The following is a 20,574-nucleotide window of genomic DNA, read 5'->3' on the forward strand; positions in this document are numbered from 1 at the left end:
ACACAGGAGCCAGAATGGCAGTTCCCTCCATTCTATCCATGAGGGCTTGGGTGAAGCTAGAAACAACAAGAATTTGCCACCTGTGGGTGGTATCTCAGGGTCCTTTTCTCTTACATGTTCACGAGTCCCTCTTTGAGAGATAAGGGCTGCTAACAGGAGAGGACCCACAGGACAAAGTGGCTTAGCATCCTCTTTGCCAAAGGCTTGCCAAGCCGGAAGGAAGGGCTTTAAAAGGCATGTTGAGGGATGGTGGTAACAACTTGTAGATAAGTAAAGAGACAGAGACCAAAAGTACTAAGAACACAAAGTGTGATGGGTTTACAAGTGCTCCGCAGAAAGGATGAAAAGGGCTGAAAGGAGGCCAACCTGAAATGCTTGTGTAGAAGTGTGTTCAACTTTGGAAACAGAAGGACCTAGAGCTCCACGTGCAGGTTGAGAGCTGCAACATTACTGCAGGCATTGATATGTGGTGGGACAGGTGACATGACTGGAATGTTCCAAGGGACAGGTGGAAGCTTGTTAGATCTCTTCAGGGCAGAAGATGACAGAATATTGGCACTTCTGTGAAAAGGCAGCTCAAATTAAAGATGGTTTTCCAAGACTGGGCAGCAATCTAGTTGAGTGTTTATGGATCACGGTCAGAGGAGAAGCAGTGAAGATGACGTATCTCTTGGAGTGAGATCTTGTTACACATCCCCAGAACAGGGCTTTTAGTCATCTTAAAGCAACTTGAGAAAGCTTCCATATCAGACTTGCAAGAGATTATCTCCCTGACATTTGCTCACATACCAGATGGGCTACCCAGGGGTGTGATTTTGCATCTCCTATTCATGGCTAGTAAGACCTGATCAGGGATGTGGTAATTAGTGCCAGCCTTTCAGTTATCATTAAATTGTGGAGATAAGGATTCCCAGGAAAGCAAGGAAAGAGGGCAGCCAAGTACAGAACCTGGACATCATGAGAATGGATCTCACCTTCCTCAAGACTGGTGGGCGGGATCCTGTGGGAATAAGCTCTGAAGACAAAAAGAGCTCAAGAGATAGGTCTTTAAGAACAGCCTCTACCAAGCACAAGAATGGTCTGTCCAGACACAGAGGAAAACAGTAAGGACACTGATCAGCTAAGCAACTTAATGACTGAACTCCAGCACAAAGGCAACGCATGCAGGAAATAGAAGCAGGAACATCTAGAAAGGAAGAAAGCAGAAAAATCATCTGGACAAGAACAATAAGAGAAAAATGAAGTTCAGCTAAAGCTGAATTTAGCAAAGGACATCAAAGACAAAAGCAGCTTCTACCAGTACTTTAAGAGTAAAAGAAGGAACAGGGAAAATATGGGTTCTACTGCTGAAGGGAATAGATGATTTAATGATTGACAAGAGTAAGGCTGAAATAATCAATGCTTTCTTTTGCCTTGGTCTTCACCAACAGGTTTTTCCAGACCTTTGTGACTAGAAACCAAGTTCAAGGAGGAGACAAACTATGCATAAAAGAGGATCAACCCACGGATCTCTTGAGAAATCTTGATGCATGCAAGCTTGTAAGGCCTGACAGAATCTATCCATGTCATGTCATTCATTACTGGCTGCTCTCTATCATCTTTGAATGACTAAGAAAATAATGAAGTAAGTACTCCTGGAAGTTATTTCTGTGCATGTGAAAGCCAAAGGACCCAAAGGAATGGCCTGAAGTTGTGTCAGGGGAAGTTTACGTTGGGTATTAAGAAAAGGTTCTTCACCCAGAGGATGTTTGGGCACTGGAATAGGCTCCCCAAGGAAGTGGTCACAGCATCAATCCTGATTGATATTCAAGAAATATTTGGATGATGCACTCAGGCACATGGTGTGACCCCTGGGATGGTCCTGTGCAGGGCCAGGAGTTGTACTCAATGATCTTCATGGGTCCCTTCCAACTCGGCATATTCTGTGATTCTGAGAACAGCTAGTGTGGATTTACCCAGGGTAAATAATGCTTTACCAACCTGTCTTCTTTGACAAAATTACTTGCATCTATGGCTAAGACAAGTGCAGTGGATGCCCAAGGTAATCAGGTCTTTAGCAGTTGTGTACTGCACCCTTGCAACCAAGCCAGGATTTTATTGTCTGAATGGGTGAACTGCTATATGTGTAAAAACACACCTGTACCATCAGCCTATAAATGATTGAGGCTAATGGCTCATGTTCCACCTGGAAGCACTGTGGCACAAAGTGGCACTGTGAGCTCATATCTGGACCTTGTCCTGTTAAATATTTTAGTCAGTGACCTGGAGGAGGAGGGGAAATACACTCTTCTCAAGTCTGGGGATGAAACCAAACTGGGGAGTGCAGCCAGTGCATTCAAGGGCAGGACTGACATTTAGAGACACTTACTCAGGCAGGAGCAATGAGCTGACAGGAGTGTTGTGAAACTCAGCAAGGACAAATGCAAAAATCTGCAGCTGAAACAGGCAGACCTCCTGAGGATGCCCCCCTTTCAAACCAAATGATTCTGAGATTTATCAGGTGCACAAGAAATAACCACTCTTCTTTAACAAATTACTTCTTTTCAGGGTGTGTCTGAATGCCATACCTGATGCAAACACACTAATGTGTAGAATGCTTCACCTGCTGCAGTTGTCATTTCTGTATTGTGCTTCTGAAGTACCAGCATATCAAAAACCATCTGAAATCCCAAAACAGAAGTAGTTATGTAAGTGTATGCTTAACTTTCTACTTTATCAGTATTTGCTGCTCAAGTTCATCTTCACTTCTAATAACAATGAACATGTATTACATACATCCAAGGTTGCTGTTTGCTTTGTTGCCCCCTTTTTTTAGTTTTTGAATTTAGGTACCAGAAATTTAGAAGCCAAGTTCTTTTAAAAGAAGTTGCGTCTTCGCTTAACAGCATAAATTCACATCTCAGAGCACTGGAACCTATTGTTGATTTATATAAACTGTTCTTCAGAGAAACATGACATCATTTGTATTTTTCTCCAAAAGCTGCAGCTATGCCAGAGAAATAATGAAAAAAGGGTTTGCTTGTCCAGAATAACATACAGAACTTTTCCTCAAGTTTTGGAGACTCCTAGAGCTCATAGAAAGTTGAACAGGGAACAGATTAGTAAAGAATAATATTATAAGGAATGAAACCATATGAAACTTAGAAGATACATGAAGACAAAATTATGCAAGTTTCTCATTCTCTCAGCTTTGCTGATGAAAGCATTTAATGAGCAATCCTCAGAAATCCCAATGTCAGTTTGGTGAAACCCATACAAAATCAGAAGACAAGCCCAGGGATTCCACAATTATTTCATTGCCAGTTAGTAGGAACCTGGACACTACCAGGTCATTCCAAAATACATTAAAGTGGATGGTTCTAAAAGTAAAGTACTGAATGTGATATTGAATTAAGAAAACATATAGTTCATTAGATACATTGAATAAATGACAGCATTTCCTTTCTAGCTCCCAGCTATGCTTTTTTTAATTCCTTTTCTTTTAGTACTCTACCCAGCCTCCAGTTCACAGAATTCTGGAAGCCGTCTGTTCACAGCTTCACCAGGAACTGCTGAAACTGTCAATGTCAAGTGCAGAGCATGGAAATAAAAATTGCATTCTGAGAGGCTCAGGTCTTTTGTTTACTGGCAATAATGGACTGGTTCCATCTACACCTCCATCTTCTTTTGTACTCTAGTTTGACATCTTCAGTTCTTCATGCCCTCTTCCTTCATAAGCTGTCACTTTTTTTTTTTTTAGGCAACAGGCTGTTTCTTACTATATGTATTACCCTGATTAATCCGGACATGATCACTGGCCTCTGGATGCTACCTTTATGCAAAAAAACAAAGTAACAGGAAACATAGACACATTACCTTAAGAAAGTGCCTCGTTGCTAGAAAAAGGGCTGAATCTGTTTCTTGTGCTTTTGCACATTGTTCTGCTAACGGTGTTACAGCCTCCAGACAGAGCTGGCAAACCTCTGAGCTCATTCTGATAATGGGTGTTAAAGAACTGAAGTTGGATTTCAATTAAATTGTGGTTAAACTACCCAGCTGTGAGAGTAAAAAATATCTGAAATGCTTGTATGTTTCAAGATTTCTTTTTGCTACAAAGTTACTAAGTAAAAAAATCTAAAAAACTGCTAGAAAAAAGGGGGGAAAAGGATTCTAACTTTGTTACCTTCTTTTATTAGCTACATGCCCTAAGGTAACATAACCCTCTCTGACATAACATTTTCAGAAAGAGTCCCTTATGGTCAAGCTCATCTGTTTCTGACACGTGCCACAGATTAGTGAAAATGGTACTCCCATTATGAGAGGGAGAGCCCATTGGCACACTGACAGGAAATGCTCTGGAGCCAGCCCAGTAGAACAGCAGCAATGTTTTGTATTACCAGCTGAGAGACTAATTCAGGAATGGCTTTGGGATACCAGCTGAAGGCTTATGAAGTTACACACTCTGAAATGAAGTAATGGAGGAGGCAGGAATGGCTGCCAGAAAAAACTTACATGCTAAGCTACTTAAAGGCTGCACCCAAGCACCACAAGTAAGAGGCAATTCAGCTACTCCTGGAATCTCAATGGACACTATAGTGAAACTCTCAATCCCCAGAGAGCAGAGTAAGAGTCCATTACCAATATATCATTATAAATGCAGATATTGATAGAATAAATAAATGAATACATAAATTAACAAGTCCTCCTTATAAAAGCAACTTAGATTCTTTTAAAAAACATTCCCAAGCTCTATAAAGGATACGATGACATCCCGAGCTCCAGTGAGTACATTAGGCTCTTAAAGAGGTCCTCTGGAAGTTGTGGAATTTTCTCAGGGAATATCTCACATATGAAAGTGATTAATTTGTAATATTGATTACACAGGGATGGAAACTGTCAAAAGAAAAACATGAAATTTTTAGATTCAATCACAACTATTTTGGCATAATTTCAACTGTACAAAGAGACAGGACTGATGATTTGCATAGAAGAAAAGAATTTTAGTAGGAAACTTGAGTCTTTAGAATGGCTACAACTTTATATAAATACAATAAAAGTGGTATAATAAAAGAAGATTACTAAAGATAAACAGTAGATGGTGGCAGTCTGATATCTGCTCTATACAAATTAAAAGAATTTTATTTCAGACACAGCCAAATCTAGTCCTGTGGGGCAAAAGCCTCACGAGCATTTGGAGCACAATTGAGGGGCTGCCAGGGCACATCCTTTGCCTTGGTTTGATCTAAAATGGACGCAGCCCTCATGCTCAGCAAGCACTACCAGATGAGAAGGCATGTGGAGAGGGGACAGCTGAGACACCCTCCAGAAGTGCTTCCCTGGTTTGAAGTAAAGCATGAACACAGGGCAACAATGAAATGCTGCTACCCCATTGTTTCATGTTGTTCTACTGACAAGCTGCTGATGCTTACGATTGACAGCCATCTGTATTGTGGAAATAAATAGTCTTATAACTCATTACTATCTATGCTTCTTGTCATATTTCTGACACTGTCAGAAAAAGGACTCTGTGAGCCACATTTCAGGTTTGGCTGTTGATCTGCACAGACATGCTTTTAGAAGAAAAGTTTTATTTAGAACCTTCAGATACACATTTTCTCAGCTTACAGTATTTCTTTTCAAAGAGTATTTAGAACTATGGAACAGTTATTTACATTTATGAAGTCCAGAAAATTCAGCTTACCGAGGTGGAATGCACCTAGGAACGAATTCTGGGAATTCATTACTATAAAGCTTTCATATTCTAGCAGCTCCATGTAAAAAAATATACTTACCTTCAGCAGATCTTGTGACATTAGAGGCAGAACTAGATTAACCCCATATAAGACAACATCTGCTGCTGATACAGATCTATTTGTAACTTGCCCAGGCTCATGTCCTCTAAATACTTCATCTGCAGAAAAGAAAAATATTTTTTATCAAAGGAAGACTAAACATTTTGAAGGAACAGTCCCATTTCTTTATAATATAGACATTTTTAAAAATAGGACTGGTCCCCTCTCTCCAAACAAAACCACGAGGCACTGTGTTAAAATAGAAACTTAGTGAGTGGAGGCTGTCACATCACTCTATATTTATATTCATTAGGACTAAGCATTTCATAATCACTTGTACCAGATGGCATGCTAACCCAAAACACTTCAGATACTGAAAGCTCCCTTCCATTACAGAACATTGCATTTGTTTCTAGTGATAGCTGGTTCATGCCTGCACAAATAAACACATAATGAGTAAAATATTACTCCACTTTTATACTCTCTCTCTCTATATATATATATTTAGATACGCTTTAATATATTGTATGAACAGAAAGAGAAAAAAAAGGGAGAGCTAACAGAAAGTTCTGTAGTTTGGATGTTGCCAAATTTTCTCCAGTTACAGGTTAAGGCCTACATTTCCCATCAAATAGCAGTGACCCTACTTTTGTAACTCCTCCATTGAGTCAGCAGCAGTAGCTCAAAGACTCACAATAGATTTGAGCTCTGGGCACTGCGTCTAGGTTTTATTCACATTACTTTGTTTCATGGTGTGTTTTCCACACAACTAACATCCAGATCTCAAAGCAAATACTTTAGAAATCACTGGGTTGTCCATTCAATGGAAAAAGTCTAAATCTGGTTCTGTACTCGTGTTGTGCATGCATGATGTAAAAATAAAATGATGCACTGTATTTCAGACTACAAGGTTCTCTTTTTCAAGATGTACCTCAGAAAAGCAATGAATATCAAAACATGCTTGGTATCAAATTGAATCTGCCTGGGTTGTTATCTGTGCAAAGTGTATACAACATGGTGAGATATGAACTGGGCAGATGTGTTTTGGCTTATTCAAAAGCAATGCACCACAGCTAACTGCCAGAACATACTCAGGACAATTGCAATTTCAAGTGATAAATACATGTAGGAAAAACAACAGGACGGGATACGAGAAGGAACCCTTAACTACACCCAGAAACCATAAAGCATGTTCTGTGCAAGAGGAATACAGAAGAACCTCACATGATGGAATTTTAATGACTCAACATTTCCCAAAAGCTAAATCCTGTACTAAGAAGACCACCCATCTGCTCTCTCTTGCACTACTTTGCTACTCCAACTTCTCTATGTGCTTTTTGTTATAAAACTGCTGGTACAACATATTCAGACTTGCAACATTCGGATTTGAAGCTGTTTCATACATCTATAATTTATTTTATGACAGAAATAGTAATTTCAGAAGTTAGAATATTGTGAAAATATTTCATTTCTTTGCTACTTTAAATAGCAATTTCTATATCCTGACCTAGTCAAGCCTAAACTTCAGCTTTTACTTTACATGGACTCAACACAAACCCCAAAATGATTCTTACAGTTTAGAAAACAACATGCAATTCATCTATTACCAATTCCTTAATACCTGTATCACTGAAATCTATGAATTCTTTTGATAGAAGATTAGTGAGAAGCTCCATAATAAGAAGGAGATCCTGGTACTGGTCTTCTTCTGCTGTAACATCTATCCGTTGTCGACCTAGATTATTCTTGGAATACACCTGGAGCAGAGTTAGGCAGGCCTCATACAAGTTCATGGCTTTGGCCTATAAAACAATATTACATAATAAGAAAACTTCCATATGCTAAAAGTGAAACACTGTTTTAAGATGGCATTACTTGGTAGACAATACTTCAAGACTTTAATTTCAGTGCAGGATCACTTTCGTACCAATTGTACAAAAAGCCATCAAGGGAACAGCCACCTTCGACAATAAGAACACTTACAGCCTTATATTGATGTAATACTGACTGAAAGAGCGAAACATTAATTTTGATTCCTCAGTCTTAACAAAAATCAGACAAGTGGTTTGAAACAGACTGACATATCCCAGTAACCTCACAAACTAGATGACCAACAAAATCCCCTGGGGACACACTTTACTTATAGAAGTTTGGAGCCACAATACTCCGTTTGTACATACCCAGTTTGGAATAGGCAGGAAAACTTCCAGGTGCCATAAAAAATCTAGCCAACAGTGCAAAGATGCAAGTGTACTGCACACACTCAAAATTTTAGGTGGTAACTTCCTGGGATCTATTAATGCCTTGCCTTGGACTAAGGCAGTGTCTCTATGGTTTGCATTTGCCACATAGAACACTGCTGCAATTCTCCTAGACTAGACTTCAGAGAAGTTTGATATTGTTATAAAAAAGTATCAACATAGTCTGTCCTATTCTGACACCCATGCAGGGAATTAGACTCACGATGAGCTGCGGTTAAATTTATTGGTAAAAGAAAAAAAACAACTGTCTAAATGTCCTGCTTTTAATCTTTGCAAGTGTATGTTTTAAAACAAAGGAATTCCTTAACAGATGTATACACATAGTCTTTCTTCCTCTCTTTAAAAATCACTACATTTTATTTTGTTTAAAGAATAGCACTGTATACACATTTACACACATGCACGTACACTCTGCCCCCTCCTTCCCTTTCTGGTTGTATTTACCTCTCCAAGATAGCAAATTTGTTTATGTGCAACTTCAACAAAGACTTCTATTATGAGATTAACAGTCTCTGGTGTGTTTTTGTATACTTCCATTAATCCAATGCAATTATTAAGGAAGTCCATTAGGAAATTGAAGAGAATTGCTACGTTATCAATCTGGGTAGCCTCAGCAATGCCACAGAGTGCTTCTAATGTAGCAGTGATTTCCTGCTTCACTTCTTCCTCCTGACAGATCTGCTGAAAATTTTCTTGGTTTATCACATTCAAGAATCGCTGCTGAAGTGGCTGAAGAACCTTGAAATTTTTCAGAAAAGTCACATTAAGGTAAGTGTACTATTATATGAGATGTGAAGTTTAAATAGTTTAGCAAATTCATTGCTTTTGGCATGGCAGTACAAGAATCAATCACTTCCAGTTTCCAATGGCTTGGCTATGTCACTGTCTGTCACATCAATGCAAGCATAAGTGCTAGTGAGTAGTGCTTCTCATTGTCCATGAGCACCTCCATAAATATTTTAGGTACTTTTGTAGTGTTTAAACAAATGACAATGACTCTCTCTGGTTCAAAGCATTTAATTCCCTTCATATTTAGCATTAGGGGGAAAATTGTTACAGCTTGTTAATGAACCCATTAAGATTAATGCTCACAGTTACCTTTGCCACACTATGATTCTGAAGAGTGAAATCACTTTTGTCATTGTCTGTATTTGGAAACAATTTAGAAACTTCCACAAAAAGAGTTGGTTCCCCCCCCCCCCCCCCCCCAATTATTTCCACTGCATTACAGCCTCACCTTAAATCACTAATTTTGTAGCTCTGCCAATAAAAGCATGTTTTTCTCAGAAGGTGAATGCTTTACAACGTCATGTGGTGCTTCCTGATGCCATTTCAGCTACCTTCTAGCATCAACCTTTCTGGTATTAAATATCTGAGCTTTAATGGAGCCAGGGCACAAAGAGCTGGTCAAGACTCTTTTTTTATGATCCACATTAGCTTTTTACTTACTGCCATTATCATTAAGTAATAACAGAATAATTCATAACACCATAAAATTAAAATGAAAGGAAGAAACGTCCCAGTGCAAGGGAAATTTTTCATCTTCTATAATAATCTCTTTCAAACATATTGCTCTACTGTCTGCTTCACAAATCCTCCAATTAATTATTAGTGGTTTTCCTTTGGACTGAGATATTTTAGACACAATTTTGATGCAACAGATACAAGTGTTGACCACCAAAGAGAATAGTTTAAAAAATCATCAGTATTAAATATCAAAATGTTACATAAATTGATTTTGTGTCACTATAAAATTCCCTAAATTAACTTGTTGTACTGCTTGCTTAAATGGAGGTAATAAAAGTATCAAAATAGCTTACCTCTGTCCAGTATTGTTGCTTTGTTTCTGTATCCATATGAGCAAAACCTCCTAAAACTAAAGCTTTCATTAGTGTTCTCTGCACAGAACTAGACAAATAGTGAAGAGGAGGACTTCGTCTTGCAAACTGTTTAGCTAAATTCCACCAGTTTTCACACTGAATAACTAAGTTTGCCCTAAAAGAGGGAAAAAAAGTTCATTAAAGACTTCAAAAAATTGTATGAACAGAGCACATCAGGTTTTTAGCAGTTGCCAGAAGTTTTTTGTTGCTATATTTTTTAAAATTCCTTTGTTCTGAGACTAAATTGCCTTTTGATTTTCATCTTACTAATGTCTCAGCTCTCAGAGTTCTAAAGTATATACTCTGAAACTAGATCAATTCATACAGGAGAAAAGCAGGGAAGTGCTTTAGTTTTACACACATACACACACAAGAGTTAATGGACATATTGCATGGATTAAAAGCTTAGTCTCATTATGTCATAAGAAAATAAGCAATTTATTCCAAAACTAGCTCCTCTGGGGTTTAATTTTTTTAACAAGAAAAATCCTCAAGCATTTAATACTTCAGAACAGTCTTTCAATAGATTGTGAATGCATGATTGCATGTATAATTGCATATCAATTGACAGAAATAAATCATTCAATAAGTTCCTGCTTCACAGTTTGCAGTATCAAAGAAAACTTATTGAAATTTGAGTGAATCCACAATCCTGTATTTAAAAAAAAGAAAAATTTAGGTTTACAAAACATGATACTGGCTTAGCCAGTATCTGAACTAAGCAACAAAAATTCACAGCAACACAAAAATCCTTGCAATAAGAGTGGAGACCAGGAGAGTTTTCCTTTCTCACTGCTTAAGAGTGAGACACAAAAGTAGGGAAGGAGAGTGCACTTCTAAACAGTAATAAAAATTAGGTGATGCTTTGTTAAATACAGGTCTCACTCCTCAGCTTGTCAGACAAGTTTGTGGTGCTTTTTCAGTTATAGGATGTTACTAAGGTAATTTGACTTACAGAGACATGAATATGAAGTGCCCTATATCTGGATTACTGTGGCCAAAAAACTTGAAAGGAAGCAAAAGGAACTTTTTGACTTCCAGAGGTATATCAACTTACCGCTCTCTCCTTTCCACTAATGTTACTAGCAGTTGTACAGTATCATTTGCAAGGTCCTGCTCTGAACTCCACACTGCCAGGTTACTGATCACTTTTTCTAAAAGGTAACCCACAATCCACTGGGAACCCTCAGTATCAGCACCAAATGCTGTACTAAATGGCAGACTTATCTATAAGAAAAGCATTAAAATGAGTGAGTTTTACAGAAGCCAGAACCAAAAAGTGTATGGCAATCATTGTCAGCAAATTCTTTTCAGGCTGTCACTTCTTTCCTACTTAAGTTAGACAAATGTTACACAGACAAAGGCAAAGAATACCTGTAACAGAAAAATCTTTGCCAAATTTATATTGCAATTCTAAGTACATCTAAAACAAAGAAAACTTTCAACCTCGTTACAAAAAAGGTTTGAGTGTGTCTAGCTTTTAAGACCAATGAAAGTTCAAAAGCCTTAATAATTAAAAGAAAGACCCCAAAATTGCCTCCCGAAAGTGTTTCCATGAATTTCAGACATAATTCCTCAAAATTCAGTGGTAAAAAGTATTAGAGATAAACCTAGTTCTTGATACATATAGAAACCTGTAAAAATTAATTTTCACCTCAACTTTTCTGCATGTGCTTTAGTCAGATGGTTCCTTCAATCTACACATCTTTTACGAAACACGTCACTCTGGTCCTGGCACATTAAAATATGCTTCCTTGATAAAGGAATATGCTGCCTGTTTTCCTACCTTTAAAGAAAGTTTCTCAAGAGCGAAATCCAAAGACTTTGTAGTAATTGTGCAGGGGCTTCCTGTCAGCACACCACTAATGCTTCTACCTTTAAGAACTCATGACTGAGCATAAGATTTAAATAGAGGTTTCAATCACTTTCACATGTCAACACAAACTAAATGTGTGCATTTCCTAGACACTGTTTTGTTTCTTCACATGGATCTCCTAAAACAACCAGCCCAACTGGTACCTTTATGAATTCTTAGCTGTGCTATATGTATGAGCTGAATAACATGACTCCAAATGTTTCCAAGTCCGTGTGATACCTATTATTGTTAAGGAGAGGCCTCCTGAAGCATTAGTATTCTTAGTTGCTTCAATAGTGGAAATAAAGGGGAGGAGAAGGAAACATCTCAAAAATTAGAGGCTACAGGATCTCCTCAGGATGGGTGGTCTCTGCATGCTAGCTGCATTACAGTTAGTTTGATAAGCAAAATCAGGATCAAGTTCTAATCACCATTAGTGCTGTCCAAGCACAGTAAGAAGTTGCCCTTTACAAAGAACACACTGTTGAAATCATGATATATACAATGAGAACAAGGAGAGAAAGCAGCATGACATTAGCTAATGTATACTACCTTTGTGATGGTGTTAAATATCTAACTCAGAATCACGATCAAGAGCAATCACTGTATTAGAGATGAAATGTAAAATCAGATGGACAGTCATAACTTATCACTGCAGTCAGTGAGTTTCACTCACTATGCAGCCTAGGAGCACTATGTTATTCTGATATGGCAATGGCTACCAAAAAAAAAAAAAAAAAAAAAATCACATCTACAGCAAAATGTGAGAGCCCCCTAAAAACTTGTATTTCTACTCAGCAAATGGAAGAAAACATCAGCTTTCAAATAAATTCCAAAATAAAATCACAACCCATGTAACATTAAAAAATAGCATCACACTTTTAAATAGCTACACTGACATCTACATTCACAGGATAATTGATTGTTAATACTCACAAATAAATTCATAAAAGTTATAGTCTTACCTGATCATACAACTTTTCATCTACTAGGAGATAAGTCTTTGCCCAGCGCTTCAGGAACCATACAATATCTTTGCCCATCTGGGGGCTCAGGAGGTGCGTGAGATTTGCCCTTATTGCTCTAGATTCTACTTCTGACACTCTTAAAATAGCAGATAACAACCTGCAGATTTAAAATACAATGGAGAATGCTGAAAGTGGTTTTTGGAGAAGCAATTCAACTACCAAAACCACTTCAATGTTTCACAAAATATGACAGAAGGATCAGGATAATACAAAGCACTTTAATCAAGTAAAAAGGACCTGAATTTATTGTTTCTGAAATGCAAAGCAAGAGACAGAAAGAGAGAGAGAATAGAGCAAATATCCTCCAAAAAAAAGATTTAAAAGTAATTTTGACATCAAAATTACTGCAACAAAGATTTCCCACAAACATTGTGGGACTACTAAAAAAATAAATGGACTACTTAGGAATGCCAGAAAAGCTGCTTTTTCCTTCCTTGCACCATAAAGTTTAGTGACCAAATGGTCACTAACTGCAGCGTTTGCAGTGTTGACACATACCAAAAAACAAATACAGAAATGACCAGTTATTTTTCTATTGTTCATTACTGCTGGGAAATAGTCTGAAATAGTAAATCATGAGGTGATAGCATTGCTACAATCAGCCCATAAAACTGCATTAAATACTATCCTTTGCAGTACATCAACTGAATTTTGTAAGAATGTGATTGCACACAAGAAATTTAGGAGCTGACAGTGGCCTCTTTCTTGAAGACATTTCAGAGTTATTGCCAAAGGGCCTCAAATCTTTCCTTCTTTTGATCTGGTTTTATTCCCACTACTCAGACACTGCATCAAGAAATCCTGTTTGGTGGTCACTTCTTGAAGTGGCCAATAGTACAAGTGAGCAGTGTTCAACCTTCTAAACACTATGTACATGCGTCATTGCTAATGAAGGTCCACTTTTTCTACTTTCTTCCCAGAAGAAAACATTTAAAGAACATTGCAACTAATCTTAGGTGAAGACTCTTCCAAGTCAGCTAAGAGTGGATACGCAGTCTTCTGAAGCGTGAGGATTCAAATTGAGGAGTCCTTGGGGAGCATCAGCCTTCTTGCAAAAGAGAAGGGAAATCTCTCCTGCTTCTTTTATAGGCTGACAGTGACATGTACATAACTGACAACAATTCTTCACCCTCTGAGGATCAATTTTGCTGCTACTGCCAAGCTTGAGCAGTAACCTGTATTTAAAGCAAAGAAGCTCACTGATGTTCTGGAAAGGATTTGCTTAAGCTGTATGTGCTGAATGAGTTTTAGATAAAGATTTAGATCTGCCAACTTTTTTTACTTCAGTAGTTTCTAGGATTTCCTATAAAAAATAAATCAACAATGGGTTTTCAGTAGAAATACAAAAAACATTTCTGTATATTCCCAAGATTTTGGCTTATGTTGTTTGTTAAGACTATTAGGTCAATCTTTCCTTTTTCAGTGTTTTCATATTTCTTAACTCTTCACATTCACAGAAGTCTGCCCACGTTGTAGGTTGCTTTTTTTTTCTCTGAAGAAGCATTTAACACACTTAATAGTACAAGATGCATCCTTACCTAATTACAGAATCAGTTCTGTTGTACCCTGGGATGGAAGAGGCCTTTTCTCCTGGAGATCCCAGAATCTGAAGTGTTGTATTGATGTCAACTTCAGCTGAGTGTTTAATGGAATATTCCATTACTTCTGGAGGTATTAGTGGAGTCTCTCCCTGAGTATCATTAGCCAAGAGGTAGCCTTACATTAAAAAAGAAAGAGTGATCACAACATTCTACCCTAGGTTAACTTAAGGCTTTCTGATTAAAGAATCCATAGGCTTAACTGCAGACATCACACCAGAATCAAATGTCTGTATAGACCCTGCTTAAATGCCTACAAATTAATTAGAATCCTTAAAGCCATTCAGTAGGAAAAAACCTAAAGTGACAAGAAACCAAGACTGTAAAAAGCAACCACCAATTTAAAAACCAATACAAAGAGACAAATTTTGCTTCATGTAGAAGTGCTACAGTCAATGCATCTATTTGGGGAGGGACAAAACAACATTTTATTGTCATTTTTTTCTTCTTCTGCTATGTGGTAAAAAAGCCTTGTTTTACAGTTTCCCTGCTGAGCCCTTATCATTTGGGACCTCTGTTTTGCTAACACCTAAAAACTGTGAGAGTCTTTCAGACCTCAAATACATGTGCTGTGACACAGTTTTTCTTGCCTAGCAACTGCAGATCAGGTGAAGCATGGGTTTTCATATAATACTCTGGTATCTAGATAATAATAGTCCCAGATTTAGTTGTAGTTTTCAATATCTGATCTCATAACCACCTGTGAGCTACAAACTCCATCTCAGTGTTAACTATAAATACATTCATGTCAACATCGGAGAGCAACTAAAACACCAGATCTTTGAAAAGTCCCACAAATATTTCCGACATTATACATTTCTCGAGCAAAGTACAAACCTAGTTATTACATTTGCAAACTTAAGTAAAATATAGCCATCTAAAAATCAAACCCAAAAAGGCTCTAAATTCCCTGAAACATAACAAAATAGCAGGTCATGAATCATCAGCACTGAGAAAATCTAGAGCTTACATGATTCTCTGTCACCATTACCCTGATCTCATACTAGGTCCCTTATAAAGTCATGTGCACCCAGACAACATCACTGATACCATGAACAGACTAATTTATTGAATAGGTTGACAGATTACACAACTCAAAAAATCTGTAACAAAATTAGTTGCAGGAATTTTCAGTGGACTCTGATGAAACCTTAAATGAGGTAATCATTAAGAGATAATATTTCTGTTACTTGAGGCAGATGATAGTAAGTCAAGGACTTTGCAAGTCCTGCATGTAAGATGAAATAATTGTAAGGGATAAAATGTATCATCAACTGAGAGTAGTTGATATACAGGGATTATTTTTTTCCCCTGAGGTGTTCCAGCTGCAATAGGACTCTCAGAATAAGTACTGTTTAAAGCTGTTCACTAACCTGTGACTAAAATAAGCCAATGAATATCCTCATACAGGTCATCAAGCACTTTATTGTCAATTGAACCTGATGCTGGTGAGGCAAGTAAGTGCTGCTGATGTCTTTGCAACTGTCCATGGAGCCTTGTCACTCGGTCTTCTAACAAACTGTGGACAACAACAAAGTAGCTTCACTGTTTTTAAACTATTTTGGCAAAGTTAAGCTTTTCCTATTTGACAACTTTATTGATTTGCACTCATGTTTTTCGTTTTTTTTTTTCCTTTTGTATTACCTTGTGAGAAGAGGTATGCAGTGTTCTGCAGCAATCCTCCCCAGCATGCCTACGCTGGCCAACTGGTCACAGAACTGGTCTCTGTCATCTTCCTGCAGCTCACTTATTTCTTCTTCTTCCCGAGAGGCCACACCATTGGCAGTCTGGTTATTTCAACAAAATTAGAAGCAACCAGTTAGGGTCATACTCAGTAAATTCATCACTACCACAATTTTCTGCATTATCGTGGCTCTTTCTTGCAAGGTAGTTTGCACGTATGAACAACAGACTTGTACTAAATTACACAGAAGAGTGAAACAGTCAACATGGGTTCATATTGTTTTAAAATCATCATTTCACAAACTCATTACCAAAATGCCACATTCGGTTCATTTGCTAACATTTCAATAGTTCTCAGTTGTCTTAGATCTTACATCAATCATGTAATAGGCAGTATTTTTCATGATGAAATGAATGTTAGCCCTTTCATTAAAGGTTTTCCCTAACCTAATATTTGAGGGGAAATGGTAGTTTTAAAAGTACTACTAAATTTCAAAAAAGTACATTAAAAGTAAATGCTATAAACTCAGAAAACAGCAGGCTAATAATCTTGATGATCTCCAATTTATTTCTTGCTGATGCAGGAGTTGCACTGTTCAATTTCTAAAAGCTTATTTTGGTTGCATCATAAAACTATTTAAATAATTATAATCAGATCTTATTCCTTGAAGAGATGAGCCATGATATACATAAACCAAGTATAAATATTAAAATTTCTTATCTCTTAATCATAAAATTTATGCAAGTAACCAAGTAAAATACAAGGGGCGGAGAAAGCTATCAGTCTGCTTTGTTTCTGTAGAGGCCCTGGAAAACTGAATCCACACACAACTCCTTATGCAAAGTGCTTTTAACTCATCTTTTCTTTATGCAACCTAGCAAATCATTCTCTTTTGGCAACTTCAAAGTTGCAGCTGTTTACTGAAGGGTGAGCCTCTGCTCTCAAAGCAGAGACTGAAAGTTCCTGTTACTGCTTTGATATAGAACAAGAAGCATTCTAAAATGCCAGCTGTGGCTTTTAAAGGTTACCCATGGGATAAATGACTTATCTCACAGAATGACATGAATCAACCTGTGTACACAAGTTATGTCAAGACCGCCTGATATGAATTCAAAGCTCTCTTGTGAAATATTTCTCTCAGTTTTGGCATTGTTATTACCATCTGTTACATATTGAGATAGCAGAATTATGTTTTACATAGTACTTTTCAGAATGAGATCTCTGAAATCATTGCACAGCACCAAATTAAAGGGAGATTTTATACCATTATTGGTATAAATACCAACATTTATGCATTAAATCTATGCAATAACTAATTCATCTAACATCTACATCTAACTTTCTGTATAAGAATCTATTTTAGTATAAGATCCAGATTCCTGACAGACATCTTTCTTTTCCATGGCTCAAGAGATATTTGATGTACTTTTAAATTTTCTCTAGACAGTCAACTGTTCAAAAACTGAACTGGGAATTTATTTTATCCAAAAGGACCACATAATATTACAAGTTTCTTCTACTTTGAACACAGTCAATCTACATTTTCTCAGGTATTTATGCATGTCAGTTATATTTTGAAGATAGTGCATGGGGGGCAACAATCATAAAAGAGGCCCCCAATTTCAATGAGAATTTAAACTAGAATTCTAATCCAGAAGGTCAAAAGTTTAGTCACTGTATCTGTGGAAAGAACAAGATACACATTAATTTGAGTTACAGGGTTTTTCTTTTTCCTTTTTTTTAAAAAAAGCTATTTCCAAATTTGCATTTCTTTTAACTCCTCTACAGAATGAGAAACAGACTAGGAAATCACAACTGAATAACAAGTTCAGCAATTTTTTTCATTTCCCAAGTCACAAAGGGCAATTCTATACTAGCTGCCTTGAGCTACATAATATACACACACCAAAAGACATAGGCTAGTTACTGTATGTTACCATCCAAAACTACTACAATGAAGGCTTACCAAATTCCTTGTGCCATCAGGAGCAGCTAGATGGCACTGAATGTAGGAATTAAAGACTTGAACAGCATGTTGGGTAAAGAAACCTTTATGGAAATGTTTGTCATCTTGGACCAAAGTAAGCCAGGATTCCAGCAACTTATCATATGCCTCCATATATACCATGTCATCTTTGTCAAGCTGTAAGAGATGGAAAAAAAAACCAATAAAAATCTTATTACTAAACTAAACCAGAGGAACATACTTATAATTATCATTATTTAACAGATGTTGTTCTACTGTTGAAACAAACAAAAAAAAATGTATCTAAGGATAGCTAAGAAAATATCAGAATGATCTGAAGCAATGCATCAAAAAGGTCACTGCAGCTTTCATGTCTGCTAGGCTTTAAAAGCCTGTCAATGTGTTTAGCTATTTCTCTCCATCTGATGTTGCATATAGATTTATAGGTATTCCACTATCTCTGAAATAAAGAGAGAAAAAACAATGATTCCAGAGGAAATCAATGCAAGATTGCAACTGTTCAAGAAACCTTATTACAGGTAGCCAGTTTTGATGATGAATCACAACTTCTCATTCTGCGAAGAAACCAAAACCCAATGAATTAGGACATAATAAGCCTGCAGCTATAATTACTTATTGCATCTCAACTGGTGATGCTGCTTGTTTTTAATTATTCATGTGCTTCTATATAGTACATAAGTTGCAAAAAGAAATAACTTCTCTCAAAAACGAAGTCCTGAGTTACAGGCAAGCAAAAGAATCCAAACAGCAAAGTGGTCAGTTCTTTCAGAAAGTATTTTTAATGTAACTATCAACTTTTTGTTCTGATGCAAAAATTGAACATTTGTAAATACATCCAACTTCAAAAAACTTCAGTGTGACTGTACAGATAAACAGTTTACTAAGATGTCTTCTCAAGTTTCAACCAACAGGATGGCTCACAGAAGTAACTCAGAGATAGCAGAGGTTAGTAAAATGGTTCAATGAGGAAATAAAGAGATATTAAGGCCTTAATCATGTTCCAGACACAAGAATTCATGACTTCCAGTGAAGTTACAAACACAGTCCGATGAACAGGCAAGGAAAACACTGGCTGGATGACTGATTAAGAGGGAAAAACTGATATCACACTGGAAGCATTCCAAGATAGCTTCACAGCATCCTTTTGTAATTGCAAAGCTGACATATTTCCAGAAGTTAAAATATGGGACATGCTGATGCAATTCTGAAAACAAAACCTGGAGATGACAAAAAGAGTCAAAATTGTTTTCAACACTAACATAAGTTATAAATTTAGGAAGGACACCACAACATATCTTTTTAAAACCATCCTAAAGGACACATGCATTTACAGATAGTCATTCAGTCCTGAAGTATTTTGACATGTATGTAATATATTTACATCTATAACTTTACATATGACTTCTAATATTTTTTTAATAATTGAGAGCATAAACAAATAAACAGACATGTTTTTATGAACAACAAAATAACCTCAAATTTAGCCAATTCATTTATTTGAAAAGGTAATAAAGTTAATGCCATGAAGAATTATTTCAACACTTAAGAGATATTCTCATAAGCCATCTAGGACTAATAAGTGCCTCCATAAAATAAATGCCCAAACAGTAGAAAGATTTTATCCACATTGAACCAATCTGGTCCCAAAGAAACCATACGAAAACATCCCAATCCTTATTTCAGATTAGCTGCTGCTGGGGTACCGAAGATGTCATACAGGAAAAGTGCCATGTTGTAGACTGGGAGCTGAAGCATTCTGATGGATCAAAACTCAGATCTTCAGGAGAGGCAAGATAAACCCGGTAAATTTAAAGCAAAGATGCTTAATTTATCTTAATTTCTTCTATGGGAAACAAAAAAAATTGGTTCTTCTTCCTTTCCAGTTTTCTGACTCTTTGAAGAAAGAATGCTTTAAAAGTTTGTCAAGCAGCAACAAGATGCAAAGAGTTGGAAGAACAACAGAAAGGATCAAATTCAGAATGATCTCTGCTATCACATGATCTTTAAAAAAAATATCATGAAACAAGAACAGTACATTAAAATTAGCTTTGAGAAAAAGAAGCCCTTGTTATAATTTTTTATCAGACGTTTCATCCAACATCCTGTTCATACTCTTCACTAATTCAGGTGGGCTATTTGATTATACTTCTGCATAAGCATTAAGTGTGGAGCAAGGCAGAGTACAGCTGTGGATGAGCATCCTTTCTCACACCCAGTGTCATGAAAGGAAGAGATTACTTGTCCACCTTGCCCCATAAACTAACCCTCAGCACTGCTGAAGCTCACTGCCCTCCCTCCACCAACGCAGCTGGTCCAGGTAAATGTTTCAACTTCTTTTAGCCCAAACTAGCAGGTTAATGTGAAATGGCATTTAAACATAATGCTTGGATTGTGGGGCTTTCCCTGTAGTTGAAAAAATCAGTACTAAATGCTTTGAAGTGGTTTGCAGATTTTGATTCAGGATCTCCATATTTTGACAGTTTTCACAGCAGGTCTTCAGCTAAGTAGAT

At 37.0% G+C, this 20,574-nt stretch overlaps 1 protein-coding gene across 1 annotated transcript in view; it reads right to left on the bottom strand.

The window, feature by feature from the left end:
- XPO4 (exportin 4) overlaps positions 1-20,574 on the bottom strand; it is a 77,840-nt gene that overhangs the window by 5,489 nt on the left and 51,777 nt on the right. Inside the window, exons 10-22 of the mRNA XM_062487591.1 lie at positions 18,044-18,220; positions 16,038-16,180; positions 15,767-15,912; positions 14,334-14,511; positions 12,733-12,892; positions 10,970-11,139; positions 9,853-10,027; positions 8,477-8,770; positions 7,393-7,573; positions 5,772-5,890; positions 4,742-4,872; positions 3,856-3,973; positions 2,568-2,660 (exon numbers count right to left, since the gene is read on the bottom strand). Of these exons, the coding sequence (XP_062343575.1) occupies positions 2,568-2,660; positions 3,856-3,973; positions 4,742-4,872; positions 5,772-5,890; positions 7,393-7,573; positions 8,477-8,770; positions 9,853-10,027; positions 10,970-11,139; positions 12,733-12,892; positions 14,334-14,511; positions 15,767-15,912; positions 16,038-16,180; positions 18,044-18,220 (2,085 nt within the window). The remainder of the gene's footprint in view (positions 1-2,567; positions 2,661-3,855; positions 3,974-4,741; positions 4,873-5,771; positions 5,891-7,392; positions 7,574-8,476; positions 8,771-9,852; positions 10,028-10,969; positions 11,140-12,732; positions 12,893-14,333; positions 14,512-15,766; positions 15,913-16,037; positions 16,181-18,043; positions 18,221-20,574) is intronic.

The sequence above is a fragment of the Cinclus cinclus genome, chromosome 2 (assembly GCF_963662255.1).
Source record: "Cinclus cinclus chromosome 2, bCinCin1.1, whole genome shotgun sequence".
NCBI classification, from domain to species: domain Eukaryota; kingdom Metazoa; phylum Chordata; class Aves; order Passeriformes; family Cinclidae; genus Cinclus; species Cinclus cinclus.